At 38.9% G+C, this 21,101-nt stretch overlaps 1 protein-coding gene across 2 annotated transcripts in view; it reads right to left on the bottom strand.

The window, feature by feature from the left end:
* Positions 1-21,101, bottom strand: part of LOC129732403 (uncharacterized) — a 596,785-nt gene that overhangs the window by 102,432 nt on the left and 473,252 nt on the right. For both annotated transcript variants that reach the window (XM_055693256.1, XM_055693257.1), the window contains exons 18-19: positions 18,194-18,373; positions 6,614-6,752 (exon numbers count right to left, since the gene is read on the bottom strand). In XM_055693256.1, coding sequence (XP_055549231.1) covers positions 6,614-6,752; positions 18,194-18,373 — 319 coding nt within the window. The remainder of the gene's footprint in view (positions 1-6,613; positions 6,753-18,193; positions 18,374-21,101) is intronic.

Consider the following 21,101-nt stretch of genomic DNA (forward strand, 5'->3'; position numbering starts at 1 on the left):
AAAAAGCACGCGCCCTGAAAATGTTAGGGCATTTAATAAGTCAATTACTCCCGTTATGCTTCGCGGTTAGGCCCAAATAAACATTAGTTCATAAAAAAAAACTCAATTACTTTTATTCACCATTCTACTTACTCGTTTAAAATATTTTCAATGCTGGAATAAATCATCTAACTGAAAGTAGTGTAATTAACAGCAAAAATTAATAGATAATCTCTCTTTTATTGTTGGAAAAGATTGTTGCAGGATATTTCTATATGAAGCCGATTTTTTTTTCATTTGCTCAAAATAATCGCCATTTCTATCATCTCACTCGAATTTACACTGCCAGTCAATAGAGTGGCTAAACCACACACATATTTATTAAAGGAAAACCAAAAGATCTGAGAGTAGCGTTAGTAACGAGTCAGTTTGATTGAAGCGTAATGAGAGAAAACTCTCAGGTTTATCAGGCGGATTTTTATACTAGTTTTTATTTACGCGATTTCATACACGCAAAACTTTGCCTTATTACTTTAAAAGCAATAGCGCAACATTGCCTTTTAGGTAACAAATCCATAACTTAAAAGGCAATAAAATTGTTCCCCAGTCAAGTAACAACACATACTGTCATATATTTAGCACGTGCTACGGGAGTACGACTATCCAATAATGGTCGTTATAACCACATGCAAATTTTTTTCTGTCGAAATATGCTCCCTTTCCGTCTCAAGTCAAAAAAAATCACACACAGTCGCATATGTTGCACATTTTAGGCCTCTGCTAGGCTGAATGCCAACGCGAGCGATCGGGCGAGATTCTTGCCGTAGGTAAATAAACAGCCGTAAGTAAGGCTGTTCGTTAACCTACGGCAAAAATCTCGCCCCATCACTTGTGTTGGCGTTCAGCCTGGCAGACAAGTTGCCTGGCTTTACAAGTTTCTTCAATCTCCAATTCATCCGGTGTGCGTGTATTAGTTCGCTCGTTGTATGCATACGGAGTAGCGAAAAAAAATGACAAGAGCTGCCAAGCAGCATTTTCCCCGTCATAGAGTATGCAAACGTTGATGATTTCAAAGACTTGAAATGCGCCTTAAAATGACATCACGATCTGTAAACTGATAAACTTCTACAGCACATAATCATTGGTTCATGGAAACTCATTTGGACTTGTTTGAAAATACAAAACTTGTGTCCATCCAGAACAATATTCGCTACTTCGGCAACTCTGGTCAGACAGTATTACATATTTCCATTTCAAGTAAACACTGTGGGACGAAACGAAAGTGTTTCTAATTAGATATTTGAGGTTGACGGTTGAGATTCTCATTATGTGTGGATGAAGGGGACAAAAATGAACCAGATCGTTGCATCAATACAAATGCAGCTAGTGAAGTCTTACTAACACATGCATTGCGGTGCTTGACTGTATGTTCTCCTGCAGAAACACATTCAAGCGTTTGGCCGTCATAATTTTTATTACTTTTTGTGTATAATGCGCAGTCATAAGACACAAAAAGTAATAAAAAATTGCCCTAAAGTAATAAAATGTTCCACGTTTGCGTTGGGTGTACTCAAACAAGCCGTGAACGATGTGAACAGCAAAAGGTTGATGTTCTGGGAAGCAGTTGAAAAATACTGTAGAGGAGCTAATGTTGGTTGATAGACTTAAAGTTTTATCCAATTGGCGATGTCCTATCGATTCAAGGACGTTTCGTTTCCCAGTTAAATATTACCTGGGCAGTCTAACGTAGTCTAACAAAAATCTACCCGCAGGGATTTCGTGTCTTCTTGTATCATGAAGCATAAGAAGAATCTATCAATCCGAATGTGCTACAATTTCAAAAGAAGGAATCGCTCTCCTTCCCTGTGAAGACATTGGCAAATACTTTAACCAATTATCAATCGAGCTTTAAGGCGTACCATTGTCCAACATTATAAACTTCGATTTCGATAGAACGAGTTGAGTGAGAAGCCAAGTAAAAAGCAAGTCATCACTTAACGAGAATGCAAGCACTCTGAACTTTGTTCACATGAACAATACCGATATCCTTCGTTGTGTAGTTTATGGATTCAGAGAGGGCCGAAGAACACCAGATATAACAGATCTAAACCTGGATAGTTTGAAAGTTCTTCGTTTCTAGACTGACTGGCTACAATTGCAGTCCCATATCTGAAAAAAAAAAACGAAAAGCGAATTCTGATTGGCGATAATCTTGCATCGCATCTGACGCTGCAGGTCATAGATACCTGCACTGCACTAATTCAAGTGCGCGGGCGGTCCTCGCAAATTCGTTGCAGCTTTGCCGAAGGGTGAATTCCCGAGGTTGTTTATTCAACTGATGCAAGACATCAGCAAAAATAGACCAGCAAATATCCGTTAAAAAACTGCGGAATTGAACTGCTTGACAGGAAGCCTGTTACTCCAGATCTTAAAGAGACGATATTCAAAAATTTGACGTAAGTGCCGTCTCAGTTCTGGAAGAAACGCGATGTGGTGAAGCTCTTCCCGATCAGAAGAACATATCTAAAAAATTACAAAATTCTATCAACGCGAGATACAAATAACATATTTTGATACAATTTTGCATTTTTCCATATAATTTTGATAACAAAATTGAATCTGAATGAGTTATAATAACAACACCTGAAATGAAGTAGTTCTGAAACAAGTCTAACTAATTTTTCGTTTTTATCAAAACCTGTTGTTTCTAACAATGTTTGTTATTATATTGTTCAATATACTATCTTATTTTGTTAGAAAGCTGATACATTAGTAACAAATTTTGATATGTGTTTGATACTAGTAGAATAATTTCCGTTATAATTTCAGTTAATTTCAACACCTAAACAAATTGAAAACACAGCCTGTAAGGTTTTTCCCGTAACAAACTAACAGCTTCCGTTATATTTTTGTTTTTTCTTATTGATCGGGTTACAAGAGCAAAAGGTAAGAAGATTGCAGTGCAGTTAGGTTCTTGTTTACATGTCCAATGATTCTTGAAAAATAGTTGCAAGTCAAGCAGTATACCTGAACTATTTATTACTGAGGCTCTCTCGAGGATTTCGCTAGATATACTATAGTTGTTAGAAAACGTACTTTTTTTAGAAACGGAATGACGTTGCAAACATTCTTTAAAATAAATTGTCAATAACAGTGGTTCAAGGTTACTCCCTTGAGGTACATCCGATAAGTTAATAAAACTATCTGACTCGGAGTTACCCAGTTTTATGTAAAGTCTGCGGTCTACGAGTTATGATTTTCGCTACTTGGTGAAATGATGTGATGCACCAAGAACTTCAATCTCAGTCAAAAGAACAGTGTAATCAACAGTGCCTAATGCTCCTTTCAGATCGATATAATTAGTATCGACTTGTATTCTGATTTTTATGTTTTTAATGTAATTCGATATTAACTGAAGAACGTTTGTTGTTGTCGATTTACCATGTTGATATTTTGAAATATGTGGCTTAAACTCTAGAAGCAGGACGTTGCTGACTAGAATCTCGAATAGCCAGCTGATAGAGAACTTATTCCACGAAAGTTCATTTTATCGTGCCTGTTGCCTTTTTCTATAACATAAAGTGCGACGGCACATGTCTTCAGAATTATGACTGGGATACCGTCAGGCACAGTCAAAGTGAAATGTTTTAATTTTTCTGTACCCTTAAGAGCCCTTCTTGTTAAAACTTAAGCTACTCAGGTTTACTACGATATGAAAGAATTCTCAATTTGAGATGTATTTGCAGTAATGGAATTGATGCGTGAGAAACGTTTCTTGAATAAATAAAAAATACTATACACTGTTTCCGCTTTTCATTTCCAGGAAACTCCTTCATTCTTTTTTTTTTTCTCGAAACAGTTACTCCTCAAGAAAAACTATACTATTATGGAAAATGTAATATTGTGTGGCAATCAAAATATCAGTAATATTTCATTCGATTCAGAGACTGTGACTTTGCACCATGAAATGCTCTACGCATGATTTTTTTAGAACTTTGAAAATGAAAATGCGACATTCTACCAGATTGCTATTTTTTATGATCTATAACCATAATATCCGTTTAATTAACTTACTCACAAAATGAGCAACCATCAAACGCAGAGCAGTAACAATTATGTTTCCTCCAATCTATTAGCCAGATCGATCTGAAGTGCGAGGGCGAGTCTACTGTCAAAACGTTGTCCACTCGAAATGCAAACAACACCGATCAACATAAGTCACCACCGGCCATTGCTATGGTCTGGAAGCCACCGAATGAGCATAAAAAACGAACTTTAGACGCGGCAATTAAATTGTAACTCATACGAAAGTCCAAGGACCAGTGTCAGGCGGAACGACCGACCACGCGCGTTTGCTGTGCCAGAACGCTAGCAGCTTCGAGACAGCAGAAAGGATTTATGACAGCAAGAGTCGTAAAATTTGTTGGCCGTTCTGGGGTCTGCCGTTTAACATACCACTACCGACAGCCGACTGCAGCGAGCGTAACTAGCGACCACCGAAGACTGTTGGTAGGCATTTGTACAACATGGGTGTCTCAAATTTAGTGGCGCTTATTTGATTTTTATTTTCACCATCGCTTAGGCTTGTGTCGCCATTTGGTCGGCCCCGTTTATCTTGTGGGATGAAGCATCACGGAGCAATAGATTTATTTGTCTGAAGCTATAACGTATGCCGCAGACTTTCGAGATGACAAGACTCGCGATTTCTGTCAGAACCAAACAAAAATGGTTAAGTAGCGTGGAGATAAATTTGCTCATTGTAGCCTCACTGTGATTTATGCTAAGTGTGAGTCACCAAAGATATATGTTTTTGAAAGGAAGTCGTAGGTAGAAGTACAACATTCCCGGAGAAAATGCAAAGAACAACAAAAATTTTCATTACCATTTTTCACAAAAAAGCAACACTCAACCAAATTTTCCAGATACTGATTTAGATACCCCACTATTGATGTTTAAAAATTGTGCTACTCTCGGCTTCTTGTGATTTATGGACTTTTTATTGATGTCATTCATCAACCTTGACATCTACGATGTTTTTTTCTGCTGCCAGTATTGGTGGAATAACAATGATTTTCGGAAAAGCATGATTGTTAAACTCCACTTTCCACCTAATTTATCACTTCGGAGGAAGCTCTCGCTCGGTTTACCACAAGTACAATCATTCTACCAGACCAGAAGCCAATTCAATTTGGTTCCTTTAATGGGCTGTGGTAACATTGTAAACACTTTGTAATTGCGGTTTGATCGAGTTTGTCCGAACGGAACGGGACATTTTCAATCGAGATCGTAAAGTATAATTAACGACGTTGTTAAATGTCACAATCAATTTCCCTTTCGAACTTTAATAATATTAATAGTTTTTCTAAACCCTTGCCTTTCACTCTGATAGTATGCTGTCATCAATCTACGCAAACAGCAACAAAATTAACTTCGCTGGCAAACCATTTTGCGTGTGTGGCATGTATATGAGTAAATCAAATAGCACTTCAAATCAGAAGAGTTGCCTGCCTCACAGCCATCATGTCCCGTTAGAGCCCCAAGCGTTTCCATTTTATCTCGGGTGCAGAAATGTACTGCAAATGGGTTCTTTAGTACCATTAAAGAGAATTAAACAGTAATTTATTACTTTGTGTGGTGAGATATTTTCGTTTGGTTTTCTTGGCTGCCACATTTGTTGAATGCTGTTGGTGTGTTGCGAACCAAGCTCGCGTGGGAAAGTATAACGAAACAGCTCGGACAGGATTTCATTTTCCGATGGTGTTGTGCATTTGCCGGTGCCCTGTCCGAGGGAATTGAATTGATAGAAGGGAAAGTTTCGCTCCCATCAGGGATATAACTTTGACCGGCATTGAGTGATGGAGCTGAAAAGAAATCGTTGTAAACAACACGATACTGGACGCTGTTAAAATTGTCCACAAAGCATCTACCTATCATAGGTATGTTTTATCCCCACTCGTAAACTGTAGCAGTTGATGGTGTCGCATTGTACTTAACATCTTGTTTTGTGGACATGATAAAGTTATTAGAATAATGTACTATGATTTCAAACCCAACTAAGTACCCATCCCACCCTTCCCTTCTGTACATCGGTTCAGATCTTTATCTAGCAGCAAACGAGACAGCACGAAAAATGTTTCACAGTAAGAGCAGAAATAGAAGCAGCAGGCTCGGTCTCGTCATCGGAAGAAACTCAAAGCCATCAAGAGCTTTCCAACCACGTTTCAAGTGCCGGATGAGAGCACTTTGTAACTCAACTTTGACCACCATGAGTCAGTAAAACCATCGTCAGCCAGGTCGACTTGCGAATCTTTTGGCTGATAGCAGTAGAAGCAGTGAACATACGTTGGAAGATATGCACTAGTAAAAAATCAGACACATTCCAAATCGGTTTACACCCGTGAGAGTGGCAAGCTTTCAACGATTTTTTTTACTATGGGATGACGAAGGATGCGGTAGGTTGCTCAAAAATAGGAGACATTATGGGTGTTTTACGAAAAAAATTGCCGCACTCATTCGATTTGTTAAGCTTTTGGTAAAACAATTTTCTGTTGTTCTAATGACACAATTAATTTAAGTTGCAAATTTAAATTAAGCAATTCTATTAGCGACTCAAAGCTCTACGAATGGTACTTACGTTGTAGTTTTTCTTTGCTAGCAGAACCACAAATGTGCCTGACAGCGGACAAATGCAGCGTGTGATGTTTTCCATCAGATTTTCCGTGATGCAGAGATCCGTACGCCATGTCGGTTCAAACGTCGCCTTAGCGTCGTACCTGGAAGCATAATAGTTGGGAAAATAATTAGAAAGGAATGCAGCGTTAGTTATGATGATGATGTTTTTCGTTTGGTCTACAAAACAGCAGATCGAATTTGATCGCGCACTGGGATGATGAAGGTCCCAAGATCCTACACCCACAAAATTTAACTTATTTGTTTTGTTAGGGGAATACAATTACGTTGTCCAATGGTTTGAACTTTTGTAATAAAACTTGTTATATTGGAATGAAAAATATAACGATAAATTCCTCCTATTGTAGTAAATTTGTTACATAAAAAGCAATAACATTTCTTAACTGAAGATAAGGAAATTATGTTTCTTCCATCTCCAATACATCCGGTGTACGTGTATTAGATTGGTCATCGTGCGCATGAAGAGTAAAGAAAAAATAAGGATTAAAGGAAAAATGATACGTCAAATATGTGGTAGCTGACAGACTCACCAACCCCAAGTGCAAACGTTAACCCATCATCACCTAGATGTCAATTGATTGTAGCTTTACGATTATACTTGCAGTTTTGAGCAACGAAACTATTTAATACGGTTAGAGAACAGCTCGGTCTACAATATGCAATACAGTTTGTGTCAATTGTGCATGTAGTTGCTGAGTAATAGAGTTTAAAGGTCATTTTTCGAGGTAAAATTTGATTTTTCTTCGCCAGGAATGGGTTAATGATTTCAAAGGCTTCATGTGCTTCTAAAAATCACATCATGATCTGCAAACTGTGCTAGAGAAACCACAAACATTTGCTTTTTTGCATGCGAATGCAAGCCGAGGCGAAAAAAACCCAAACTCATCGCTTCACGGAAGCCAAACGGATTTACAGAACTGCATGTAATAATTTTTTTCCATTTTTAAAATTGTTTCTCCCCAAACTCCGTCGTTTAAACCATGAAAAAACTCATTTTGTTCTGTGCGATATCAGAAAACTCGCAACAATCTAAAAACCCGATGTTAGCCTTTTCAATGCTCGTGCAATCATTTTCCGCTACGCTGCTCTCAACGTAACAGGGAAATCGCTCCTGTTCATTTCATCCCATTTGCCCTTAAAACCAGTCAAATTTTCAATATTGTTTCGGAAGTAAAACTACCGATCACTCGAATCAATCAAGAGGTAAAATTAAAATTATTTTTATTTTAAAAAAAAATAGTAAAATTTGATGGTAAATTAGACGAATAAGAGCGTTGAAATGAGTATAAGTTTTGTGATGAATGTAGGAGCGGTTCTGTTGTTTTTGTCGTTTTCTGGCTGTAAACATTGTGGTTGTGATAAGATGAGTAGTGAGCAGCCTCAGTCGGTCTAATAAGTCAAAGCAAACACAGTGGTGTTTTCAAACATATGGGTCTGGAGTGCCACGGGAGGAAATCTGCACCTGTGTGAGCAGGTTAGTTATTCTCTTCAATATGAGGAAAGAGCAGAGTGAATATTCACTTCTTGCACAGCAAAGGCGATACGTATAGCAGTTTTTCGCACCACACTTTCGTCCTGCGCTTTATGCTGTGTTTCTGCTGCTTGCAGAAAACTTAATACACTTGCTGCTTACACCATAGCTGAGCAGAACAAGAGTGGTGAATCAATCTAGTGAGTATACACAGAAGTTCAACGCGGTACGCACTGCTGAGATAATATTCGAAGAGCAAACATGCGTAACGGGCGGCTGGATTTTTTTTCAGTCTCGAGATGCAAAGCAAACAACGCAATTTACCTTTCTACCCAAATGCTCCCCTCATTTAATATATGCTTAACCTTCATTTAATATGTTCACACAGTGAAAAGATGGCAGTGAGTTTTGTTGTTTGGTTATTGTGAGTAATATTCTTTCGTGGGAGAAAACCCACAATAGTTTATTATCTTGCTGAAGAGATATTCCAGATTCTACCGCGGTTTTTCACTGATCTCTTCAAGGAAGTGCGTCGATTTGCTCACCAGTGTGAGAGCAGTTGTTTTCGCAGTGAATGATATTCTCCTACAGGCTATTGATTCTCCGAGGAGAAATGACAAGTCTTTGTATGAGAAGAGCAGAATGAAATGAACCTGACCGTTGTATTAGGGCCGTTCAATAACTACGTAAGCATATTTTTTCATTTTTTCCAAGCCCCCTTTCCTCCCTTGTAAGACATTGTAAGATTTTTTGATACTCCCCTCTTCCCTAGTAAGATCTTGCTACCAGCATATATAGATATTTATCGCATCTTACGGCATCCTGCATCACAATCTCCCACCAGATGACTTCAACTACCAACACCCAGTGTTTTGACATAAGCCATCAAAACAAAACAGTTACATTTTGAAATCAATAAAGATGAGTAAGAACATTATTCATCATTGACGGTAAGCTCATTTTTCACCCACATATGTGCAGGATGGATCTCATTGTCGCCCAAACCATCAGGAAACTCATTTACCTCAGTTGTCTCTCGTGCATCAATATCCTTTGCATTAATCCACTCTACGTCTTGAACTTCAGTTTCCTCATCCTGAAGCAAGCACAATACTCCGTTTCCTCTTCTGCCCTTAACCCTATCCCCGCGGAGAGAAATCAGTTATTTATCGAAAAATGACATTCAAACTCTTATTACTCAGCAACCGCATACATAATTGGCACAAACTATATTGCATGTTGAAGATCATTCTGCTCTCTAAATGCTTAGAATATTTTCATCGTTAGAAATTTCAAGTATAGGGTAGATCTGCTTCAATAATGTTCTTCATTAGAAATGTTGCAACAGACGTTTACTATAATATACTTCATTAAAGCTGCAAAAATGTCTTTTAATAACAGCTGCATCACTCTTCCCGAGCGAAAATAATCAGATTTTCGATGAACGGGTAGGATAATAGTGTCTTTGAATGATAAGCTATAAATGTCACTAGAAAAACACCTAAAATATTGAAAAACATATTGGCCCAATTAAGGGTGGAAATAATACTGTTATCCTTATTCCGGCATGCTTCATTTCGAACAAGAGCTATCATCCAAATAACGCCGCGAATCATAGTTACCATAGTTACCATAAATTTGTTATGATTGTATTATTGTCTTAAACTGCTGCTAAATTGAGAAAAACGCCGGCAAATGGTAAAAAATATATTGAAGCAGCTGTTACTGAGTGTCTTCAAGCAATAAAAAGTGGTGTTTCGACTAGAGAAGCTTGCAGGCGCTTCAATGTTCCACGATCCACCGTAATGTTCCGTGCAAGCAGCAAGTGGTCAGGAAAACCACGAAAAGGTAAACAAACTGCATTGACTGCCGCGGAAGAGGACTTAATTGTTCGCTGGATAACTCGGATGGCACGTAAAGGATTCCCTATTACGAAAGAACGGGCGCAGTCTACAGTTGATCCAGATCCAGAACTCTCAGTGCGTAAGCCAGAGTTAGTTTCATGAGCAACAGCTACGGTTGAAGAGATGTATTACTTAGACCTGGCCCAAATTAGGAAATTGTTGTGGTCCAAATAAGGAAACGGTGGCCCATTAAAGGAAACTGAAACGATGATTTATTCCTTTTATTATGAGAAAATAGAGGTATTATCTAGTTGTTTTTCATGCATAAAAGATGATAAACATGTTACTTCATGTTTATACATAATGAAATACTTAATTCAGTTTCGATATTTACACTTTTTTTTTGCAAAATTTGCAGCTGCGCTACTAAGTGGTCCATTAAAGGCAGTTATACCCTAGTTGTTAAACTGTTATCAAAGTTTGGATGTCAGGTGATGCAATATGGCATCACCCGCAGGGAATGGGTTAATTCGAGTTAATCGTCCTTCCGTAATTCTCCTTTCATAAAATTTACCGCCCTCACTTTCATGACCATGGTCATTTGAATAGCTGCATTAACAACGTTTTTCTTACGTAAGATACTCTATTGCCCCCCCCCCTCCCTTGTAAGAAAACGTAAGAAAATTGAACGGTCCCTTTGGTGGCGTAGCGTGACTGGGTGACACCCGGGGCGGAAAAGTTTGGTGTCACCCCTTTCTCTCTCTCTAGGTGTCCCCCCTCCAGGTTGCAGTGAAACCATTTTGTTATCTAAAATTGTGAGAGTTAGCACGTTCGTTTTCAATTGAACTAAATCTGCCCATTTTTGAAAAAATGGTTGATATTATACTCTTAAAAGCAAATTTATATAATTTTCAAACGTTTCACTGCGACTTCCACCTAATTGATAGTTAATCTCACGAATATCACCATTTTGAAGGTGACAAATATGAAAAATTTTCCTCATGGGTGTCACCCCCTAGAGGGTCACACCCGGGGTGGACCGCCTCCGCTGCGCCCACCACGCTACGCCAGTGGGTCCCTTAATACAAATTCAGCGAGTAAAGTGTCACCAGGCATGGGGAAACCACAGCACTCGAAGCGCATATGGCCCATCTGCTAACAAACACACCACGCAGAGCATTTCGTATTACCCTTCGTCGTGAGCTCAAGACAAAACACTGGAGAGCCATTCGTAAACACGCCAACCGAGGGTTTTTAACTTCGGCACATGAGGCAACCGAGAGCTTGCAGTTTCGGGGAACACACCACAAGCATTAGTCGCCACGAAGAGATTGACAATTGAATAATAATGGAAAAGTTGGATGTTAGCCCTCGCATACAACCACCTACAATATTTTTTTTATATGTACTTTTGAAAAAATGAAGCGTTTGGGAAAACACGTGTAGGCATGCCGGCTCCCGAGGACTCACGAAGTTAAGAACACTCGGGCCTGTGTTTGCCGAATATTTCGAAGGGCTATTCTATCTAGAACATTGCGGGTTTTTCGTTTTGTATACGCACTGAAGGGCAATCTAAATACCCTCCGTGGCATCGCTTGAAACACACACGCGGTGGTGTGGTGGGTTTAGACATGTCTAAGTGTCACTAACACACGCATTGCGGCTTTCAGTAGTATGTATGTTCCTCTGCAGGAATACATACAAGAGCGTAGCCGTCTTTTGTTTTGTTACTTCTAGTTTGTTACTTTTTCTGTCCAATGTGCGGTTATAAGATAAAAAGAGCAATGGAATCATGCTCAAGAATAGCGAAAGCTTCACCGTTTGTCGTGCACAAAGTGTTTTTCACACGATTTTTTATTACTTTTGCCAAATGAGAAAACGATACAAACTTCCACTTTTTACTGCGGTTTCAAGAGCAGACGTCAGTATGAGAAACCGAATGATTTTTAGTAAACATGTGTTAAAATCTACTTTCATAGAAGGTTGTTGTGTCAAAAAATACAATAATAATGCCATTCTTAAATTAGTTTTATTTTTCACTACTTGAACGTCCTCGGCATTGCACAAAGGAACGAGAGCTCGAAATCGTGAACTTTTTTCATTTAGGCGACATCCATAAATTACGTAACGCGAAAAACCCAATTTTTGGACCCCACCCCTCCCCATGTGTAACGAAACGTAACGCCAACACCTTCCCCCCCATAAAAATTACGTAACGCTGCAGAAGGATTTCCTTGATAAAAATGCTCGTTTTTGAGAGTCTCTCCAGAGATTTTTCGTTACGTAACACTGAGGTCTTCGGTAAAAATGTTCAGTAAGTTCAGAGTTCAGAGGTCAGACTTTGAGTTTATGGACAATTTGTTTGAGAGTTTCGTTGCAAGTGTTGTGAACTGAATTTATCTCGAGAATCAAACTACTTAGAAAAATGAAGAATTTGGCAACTTAACAATTAAAATTTCTCAGAAAATTGAGGGGTTTTTATAGCTGAATTGGTTGGATGAGTCTCTCTCAACCACAGGTTTGTTTCTGTAGAGAGAGACACTAACAAGTTCCTACAAAACATCGGAAAATTAAATTTCTCGGAAAGAAAACGGCTGCGGTAGATATTTAATATGCAACCTGTCTACCGCAACTGTTTTAGTTGCAAAACGAGCGAGAAGCTGAGAATGAGATGTGTGCTACGCTACACTCATCGTTTGCACACACAGAGCAACAACCAACATAGAATCGCTCGCAAATTCTCTTTTGTCTTATTATTCGCGACGAGTACAAGAATAGGGACACGCGAGTAGGACTGCTCGACTAAAAGTACTAGAGTAGGAGTGTTTGAAAAATGTGCCCCTTCACCGACTCGCGTATGCGATTTGTCAATTGCTGAGCTGCTGCCAAGCAATTTTTGTTTCGTGCCCGACAGCCGAAAGTGGAGTAGAAAATCTGTATTGTGCTTAAACGTGTAGGGTATCGGAATACCTACTCATCAAATTTTGTCGCCACTTCGCTTCATCGTGCCACGCCACTTCGCGATGTGTCTTGAAATAATCATCTCCGGATGGTCGTACTCGCGAGTAAGGGAGTGCACGCGAGTTGGAAAGTACAGTGCTTTTTCGATTTTATCAACTGTCGTTTTTATCACTACTCGCCAAATTCACGCTCGATTTTCTCACGGTTTTTTCTCGTTTTTATCACGCTTTTAACTGTAAAACTTAAAATCAAGAATAATGTACTTCCAGTTGCAGAAAATGTATTCGAAACATCATTTTCACTTGTGCCTTGTGTCCTTGCAGGTGTATAGTTTTATGAACTCAATTTATTTGATCAATTTTCTGAGGCAACCAAGTGTCATATCTGTTACGAATAATTTTTGTCATAATTTTGAGAGAAATGAACCATAAAATACGTATTTTATTGACTTTGAAGCAATAATTACGTATTATTCGAGCAGTTGAGAAGAAGATCTGCTAACAACTCAAATAGCCCTACAGTTTTGCCCTCATACAGCGTGAATTTAAAAATTATAAAATCTAGCGGTTCCAAAATTTCACATTAACAAACATTAGACTCTGCTAGCTGTGCTAAGAAATGAGCAGTACAAATCATATTGATATTGCATGGATAATAGCCGTGAGAAAGTTCGCTAAATATCTATGGAGGAGAACATCTCAAACTAACCTTTTCTTGTTTTTTCATTTGTTACTTGTGCTTATACTCCATTCAACTATGAAAGTGTATTTTACTCTAAATATCATAAATTTCAATTGAATGCAACACAAAAAATTCAATTTTTATCATTTCGCTAAATTCACGGTTTCGCCAAATTCACGGCAAAATTTTTTTTGACCGTGATAAAATCGAAAAAGCACTGTATACGGGAGTGTGTGTTCACGATTTCGGGAGAGAATGTCAGTTTACTTTCTTTCGAGCAAACTCACAAGCATCAACACTACACGCAAAAGTTGGATGGTGCGAAACCAGTACAAAGTTGTGCGTTTTTAGCGCATTCGTTGATGTAGTTTGGAACCTGTACAATGATTGCATGTTGGGCATAACACAAATCATACTCTAAACTCTGCTCCGCCGCTCCAAACTACTACACTTAATAAGTTTAAACTGGTGTTACGATCGTCATGTTGATTTGTACTGGTACTGATAATGTTTTTCAGAAGGTTGCTCTCGTTGAAACAGTGCAACCAGCAATTATTCATCGAGCGCCCCGAAATCATCGTTCGCCCGAAACTGAAGTTTACGGTTCACGATTCTCGTGTATATGTAGTAGGGTGGGGAAAAATAATCGATTTTCTAGAACCAAGTTTTTTTGGTTCCTTTTGGGGTCCCAAACATCCCTAAACTTACCTGAAGTCGATTGGTTTTGTCTTCGCTTGGCGCATTGCATTTCAAATTTGTATGAAAATTTATATGGGAAAACCTACTTTTTTGCATTTACCTTTCTAGAGAGCCCAATAATGCTCTAATAATGCACTACATTATGTTAAAGTATAGTATTTTAGATGCCTAACAACTTTGCAGAAGACACTGAAGAGCTAGAATGTACCTAAGAAGAGCCATAGCTGTTCAAAGTTGAGTATGTCGATTTAAATGCAGAAAATCTTGTTTTCTGCCAACATTACCAATGTACCGGTGTCAGTAGGATTCCCATCAGAAGTAACCTGTTGTAACGAGTCTATACACTCAGCTGGACCAAGCAAACAAAATCAGGTCAATATTCTAGGCGTAAATAGAATCTACAACGTGTTTCAGAGGTTACTTCTGATGGAAATCTGACTAACGCCGGTACACTGGCAGTGTTGGCAGAAAAAATGATTTGCAACATAAATTTCGACATACTCAACTTTGAACTGCTCTAGTATTTTTTTGGCACACCCTAGCTCTTTAGTGTCTTCAGCCAAGTTGTTGGGCATCAAAAAACCTACCATTTGAAGTCATGAAACCTATGGTTTGAGCCATTTTGAGCTCTTTAGAATAGATAATGCAAAAAAGTTGGTTTTTCCATACAAATTTCCATATAAATTTAAAATGCAATGCGCCAAGCGGAGACAAAACCAATCGACTTCCAATAAATTCAGGATTGTTTGGGGCCCCAAATAGAACAAAAAAAACTTGGTTCTGGCTTTCTGCTATCAAGTTTCGTTTTTTCCATATAACGATTCCCCACCCTAATATGTAGGGATACCATCCGTCCTGATTTAGCAGGACATGTCCTGATTTTGAAGTCCTATGTGGGCGTCCTGATTTATTTTTGATATTTTAGCATTTGTCCTGATTTTCTTGGCAATGAGCAGAATTTTCCAAAACTGTCCCTAATGGAATATAATCATTTTGGGTTGTTTGCTAGAGAGCGGTTTGTCATCATCTTGGAACTCAAAATTTCCTCTGGAATCAAAGTTTGGCCTCTGGGCGCGACTCCGATTTCGGAATTAAACTAAAGTCGCTTTTCACGTGGGTGATACGTGCCGCGTAAAAAGAAACCGCGTAAATTCCAGAATCCGCGTAAAAACCGCGTAAAAAGCCGCGTAAAAAGCCGCGTAAAAAGCCGCGTAAAAAACCTGCGTAAAAAACCTGCGTAAAAACGCGTACTAAGTGACCTTAGTGTACACACATTGGATGGTATATGATCACGTGAGGTTGTTTTCCAGAAACCGTAAGACTCCATCTGGATTTGAATACGGCGACTACAGTTGATTCTGGTTTCTAAGCAATATAGTATATGTATATCCATTTTAAGGTGTTTTCCAAAAACCAGCTGTCACCATCTTGAAATCCAAAATGGCATCTGGGACGAATACAGCTCAGAAATTGAAGGAACAATAGCAATAAGACCAATTTTTGTGACAAATACCCATGTACTATTATTTGGCTAGGTAGGGCTGTCGTCATTTACGCGATTTACAATACATTATACAAAAAAAAATCAACATTTCGTTTTCCTGACCATTTCAACGAACAAGTGATGATTTTCTCAGAACTAATAAATGTTTATAGTGAGTGACTGAATGCTACGAAGCTTTCCAGGAATCGAAGCGGTAGCCAACCCACCAACGAAAACGGCGGCTTTTTGCTAGCAAATCACTTCTGCACTAGACCAAGCTCACACGATATTAGTTGATGCCGGCTGTATATTTTAAATTTAAATTCAAATTATTATCATGTTTTCTAGACTGGGTTAGCCACTAATTCAGCAATGAAAAATAACGGCATAAATAAATGAAATTATAAAGACACATCAACTAATTAATATCATCATAACTTTTTTCTTTTTAATATCCCAAAAACAATGATTTTCTAGTGACAAAAAAGTAAAGGGAGATTTACTAGATTAATAACCGAAATTTGCTATAAAACGCTTTAAAATTCGAATAGTTTGCTCGAATGTTTACAAATTTGAGTACTCCGTCTTCTCTAAAAATCTAGAAATTCTTGTTAATAGCCTAAATGCACTTGATGTTAAGGTAAACTTCATTATTAACTGTATGTTTAAAATTTTCGATCGCATTTGTGAATTTTCTCATTAGTGATTTTGAATTTTGCTATTAGAAAAAAAATCAATTGCACTGACTGGAAAATAAACAGCAAACTTGAATTAAAATAGAAATGAATATAAAAAATTTTCAAGCTAAACTGCTCGTTTGAATAAGCATCAAACGTAAATCCGACATCGATAATGTTCAGCTAGCCTAATGCAGCAAAATATGTAAATTTTGTATAAACAATAATGCTAACGATAATCCAAACATATCAGTTTAGAGTTTAGGCATGAGCTTAAGTTGGAAAATTGATTTACATGATAATCAAATTGAATGACAAAACTTTCCAGGTGAAATCCTCGTAATTCGATACACCATAATGGGCTCATAGTGGACTTAAAAAGTACCTGTTGAGGTATTATCCAGAAGAGCATTGTTATAAACTGTTCTAGCTATTTCAGTATCTGATTCTCGTCAGTCTTTGTCGTGTAAGTAGGTACACATCCTGATTGTTATCACAGAGAGACTGAATAGACAATTGAATTACCATCGGTTATTGCATAGACAAGCAGTAGAAAAAGTAATGTTTTGAATACACTTGGACTAGATAGATGAGCCGTAGAAATTATGTATCACTAAGTATTTTTTTACATCTCACACCTTTATTCAGGAAAAAAACCCGATTATATCCAAGCATTCGGTTGCTTTAACGATAATAAATAGCCTCGCTTGAACAGACAATATTTTGTCCCTATCACGGCTCCATACACTTGCATTCAGTTTTCGCCCTGGGGTGCCTGATAAAGCAAGAACGATCCATTACTATTCCTGGGGATGTCTTAGGGTAAGAGGATTATAATCTTTGCCTATCGCCGAGGGAATTCTGGTACTATCATCCCTAAATAATGAAACTTGTCTGGGTTGAATAGCTGATGCCCGGCAGGCATGACAGTCAGCCCATCACACTTTCCTATCCTCAAGCATGTGGTAAGTATGAAGATGCTAGCTAGAATTACATCTTCGTTGTAAGACATTTAACCCGTGATGACATGTGAATTCTTGGGAATGTTTGCAATAATAATAGTCGTCGGTAGTACTTGTGTGAAACAACCGGAAACCACGGTAGGCATACACCTGAGATGTTACAGGTGGAGATTTTTGTACTGAAGCGAAAGGAATCATACGGTTTATAACGGGGATGAGAAATATCTTTCTATCGGTTTGCATAATACAAATTGGATTAAACTGCCTCACAATTGAAGGTGTTTCGGTCAATCGTATTGAAGGGATTTTCTGTATATTGTCTGCATGCCTATTGTTAACTGAAACTGGACAGTGCTCGCTATTGTTGCGAATTAGAATCGCTTAACCTGATGGTAAATTGAGTTTAACCTGCTGTGATGCCCATAACTCCCACCCTTTGCAAAACGATGCATATTGTTACAGTTTGTCAGGTTTAATCTACATTCACCACCACTAAACCGCATCGTGACCACTCCGGATAGCCGGAAGCCTCTTCCGCCTAAATCAACGACGTCGAGTTGACAGCGGAAGTATATTTATACCCTGCTGGGTTTCCCAATATTCAACAGTTTCGATGCTGGGCAGCGAGCATCACTAACCGCAAATTCGTTGCAACTTTCGGTAATCGGGAAAGCCGATGCTTTTCCACGGTGGTTGCATATGGTACGAGGGTCAACAAAAAAAGTAAAACACTCAACTGAACTCACCCGCATAAGGGAATCCATTCACTGGTCGGTGAGCTTTCGTGCTGGAAAATGATTTCCACGTGAGCTGACTCAAGGGGCACGTGCAACGGCCGGTTCTGCTCATATCCGGTACGGTTGGCGGAGTACAGCCAGGTGGAGATGACTTTCGATGCCGGGATGTAATCGATATCTGTGCCGAAGCTGGACATGAAAATGAAAAGAGAGGGAAAAAAATCAAGCATCACACAATGTAGCAAGCGATGGGAAAAGTGGATTTGGATAGCCCAGTGTACACGTGTTGGAGAAAAATGCTTAGTGAGAGTTTTTTTTCCCGGTTGAGGGTTAGGGTAGTTTTTTTCGTACCTGCGTACTACGGAGATAGATTCAGTTTATCAGTGCGAACGCAAAAAAAAACAGAAACATTTTTCGCTTCCCAGTACGGTTGAGTGATGGATAAAAATGCACATGCGGTTTTGTTCTAAAAATTTCACGCATTTGATCCTGGAATGTCAAACAACATGTGATGGGAAGGTACGAAGTTTATAAACTGAGTGAGCGGAAGTGAATTTGTATGTTATTCTCGCTGGCAAGATGAACTGACGAGTGAGCCGCCCCGGGAGGTACCCTTTCAGGTTAATGCATTTTAAGATTTAAATGGTGTTTCTGATAGCTGCAGTGGTCCCCGTGGCTCTGTGGTTAGCGATGTCGATCGGTTAGCCCTTCAACACGGTTGTGATATCAGGTTCGATTCCCGATCCGGTCGAGAATCTTTTCAAGCTAGACATTTTATGTATCGTTGTACTTATCCTACACATGTAAATCCCTATGTTTTTTTTTAGTTTTAAAGTTGTTTATTTTCTGGCTCATTTGCGTTAGCTTGACGGAGCAGTGTCTACAATACATTTTATTTTTACATGGTAAAAACAAACTTGTTAGAGGGAGTCATCGCTACACCCGATTTACTGGGGTTAGTATGGTTTTACAATTTTCTGGTTGGGGGTTGTTGGGTTGGGGGCTTGAGTTTGTTTGTATTACTAAATAATTATCATTTATAACTATTCTAAGATAAACTAAACTAATTTCTAATTACTAGTGACTAAATTTTCGCTCATGTATTACACTGCATTTCACATTGCACCGAATTATCATGATCTCGAAACAGGTACAGCACTGTATCCAATCTGGTTTCGAGTTTTTGTGTCTCCAGCACAAGGTACATCAGTCTCTCAGTGAAAGGAGGATGGTAATCTGATAAGATACAAATGAAAAAATTTTAGAGTTTAATATCAGCATTTTTTAGGAAACAGTATAGTTCTGACATATACTGGAGATCACCACTTCCCAGAATGTCTCTAACGGGTACATTTGCTTGTCTTCCTCGGGCCCGAAGGGAATCTATAAGCTTGGACCTAACATCAGAGTATTCGGCGCATGACCAAACAACGTGCTCGATGTAGTGGTAGCCATCGCCACAAACGCAATGATTACTTTCCACAAGCCCTATGCGAAAGAGGTGCGAGTTTAACGTGTAGTGATTGGACATAAGTCTTGACATCATGCGAATGAAGTCTCGACCTACATCCAACCCCTTGAACCATGCTTTCGTCGATACCTTAGGAAAAATGGAATGTAGCCACCGTCCCAGTTCATCTGAGTTCCATGATGATTGCCAACTGTTGAGTGTTCTCTGACGCAAAATGCTATAAAATTCATCATAAGCAATTGGTCTTACATAAATATCGCCATCAATAGCGCCCACCTTAGCTAAAGCGTCAGCCTTTTCATTGCCCGGAATGGAACAATGAGAAGGGACCCACGCTAAGGTAACCCGGTAATTTTTAACTGTTAAAGCACTTAAAAACCGCCGTATTTTCCCCAAGAAATATGGGGTGTGCTTCACAGGCTTCATCGATCACAGAGCCTCAATGGCACTGAGACTGTCTGTGAAGATGAAGTAGTGGTCTATGGGCAGGGTTTCGATGATCCCAGGGGAGTACTGAATAGCAGCAAGTTCTGCGACGTACACGGAAGCACTAGCATCGAGTTTGTAGGAGGCGGTAAAATTTTCGTGGAAAACACCGAAGCCAGTGGACTCATCTAGATTAGATCCGTCAGTGAAAAACCTTTTATCATAACTAACATGTTTAAACTTATTGGAAAAAATCTTAGGGATCTCTTGGGGTCGCAATTGAACCGGGATACCAGTAATGTCTTCTTTCATGGTGGTGTCGAAGAATATAGCATTTTCAGAAGTATCTAAAAGTGCGACATTGAAAGGAACGTATGAAGAAGGGTTAATATCTTGAGCCATATAGTCCAAATATAAAGTCATAAATCTGGATTGAGATTGAAGCTCGACCAACTTCTCGAAATTTTCAATTACTAATGGGTTCATAACTGTGCATCGAATTAGCAACCGGTAAGAGAGATTCCAAAATCAATGTTTCAACGGAAGAATACCCGCTAGCACTTCAAGACTCATCGTATGGGTCGACTGCATGCAGCCCAAGGCAATACGCAAACAACGATATTGTATTCTTTCTAGTTTTATAATGTGTGTTTTCGCAGCGGAGCGGAAGCAGAAACAACCGTATTCAAGAACTGACAGTATCGTTGTTTGGTATAACCTTAGAAGGTCTCCTGGGTGGGCACCCCACCAAGTTCCGGTAATCGTGCTAAGAAAATTAATCCTCTGTTGGCATTTTTGTGTCAGATACCTAATATGACAGGCCCAGGTGCATTTAGAGTCGAACCAGACCCCGAGATATTTAGCGACTAAAACCTGAGTGATCGTTTTACCCGTTAATAGGAGCTGCAGCTGGGCTGGGTTATGCTTCCTAGAAAAAAACGACCAGCTCAGTTTTCTCCGTGGAGAATTCGATACCCAGCCTAAGAGCCCATTCAGACAAATTGTCTAAGGTATCTTGCA

This window comes from Wyeomyia smithii, chromosome 3, assembly GCF_029784165.1.
Source record: "Wyeomyia smithii strain HCP4-BCI-WySm-NY-G18 chromosome 3, ASM2978416v1, whole genome shotgun sequence".
NCBI classification, from domain to species: Eukaryota; Metazoa; Arthropoda; class Insecta; order Diptera; family Culicidae; genus Wyeomyia; species Wyeomyia smithii.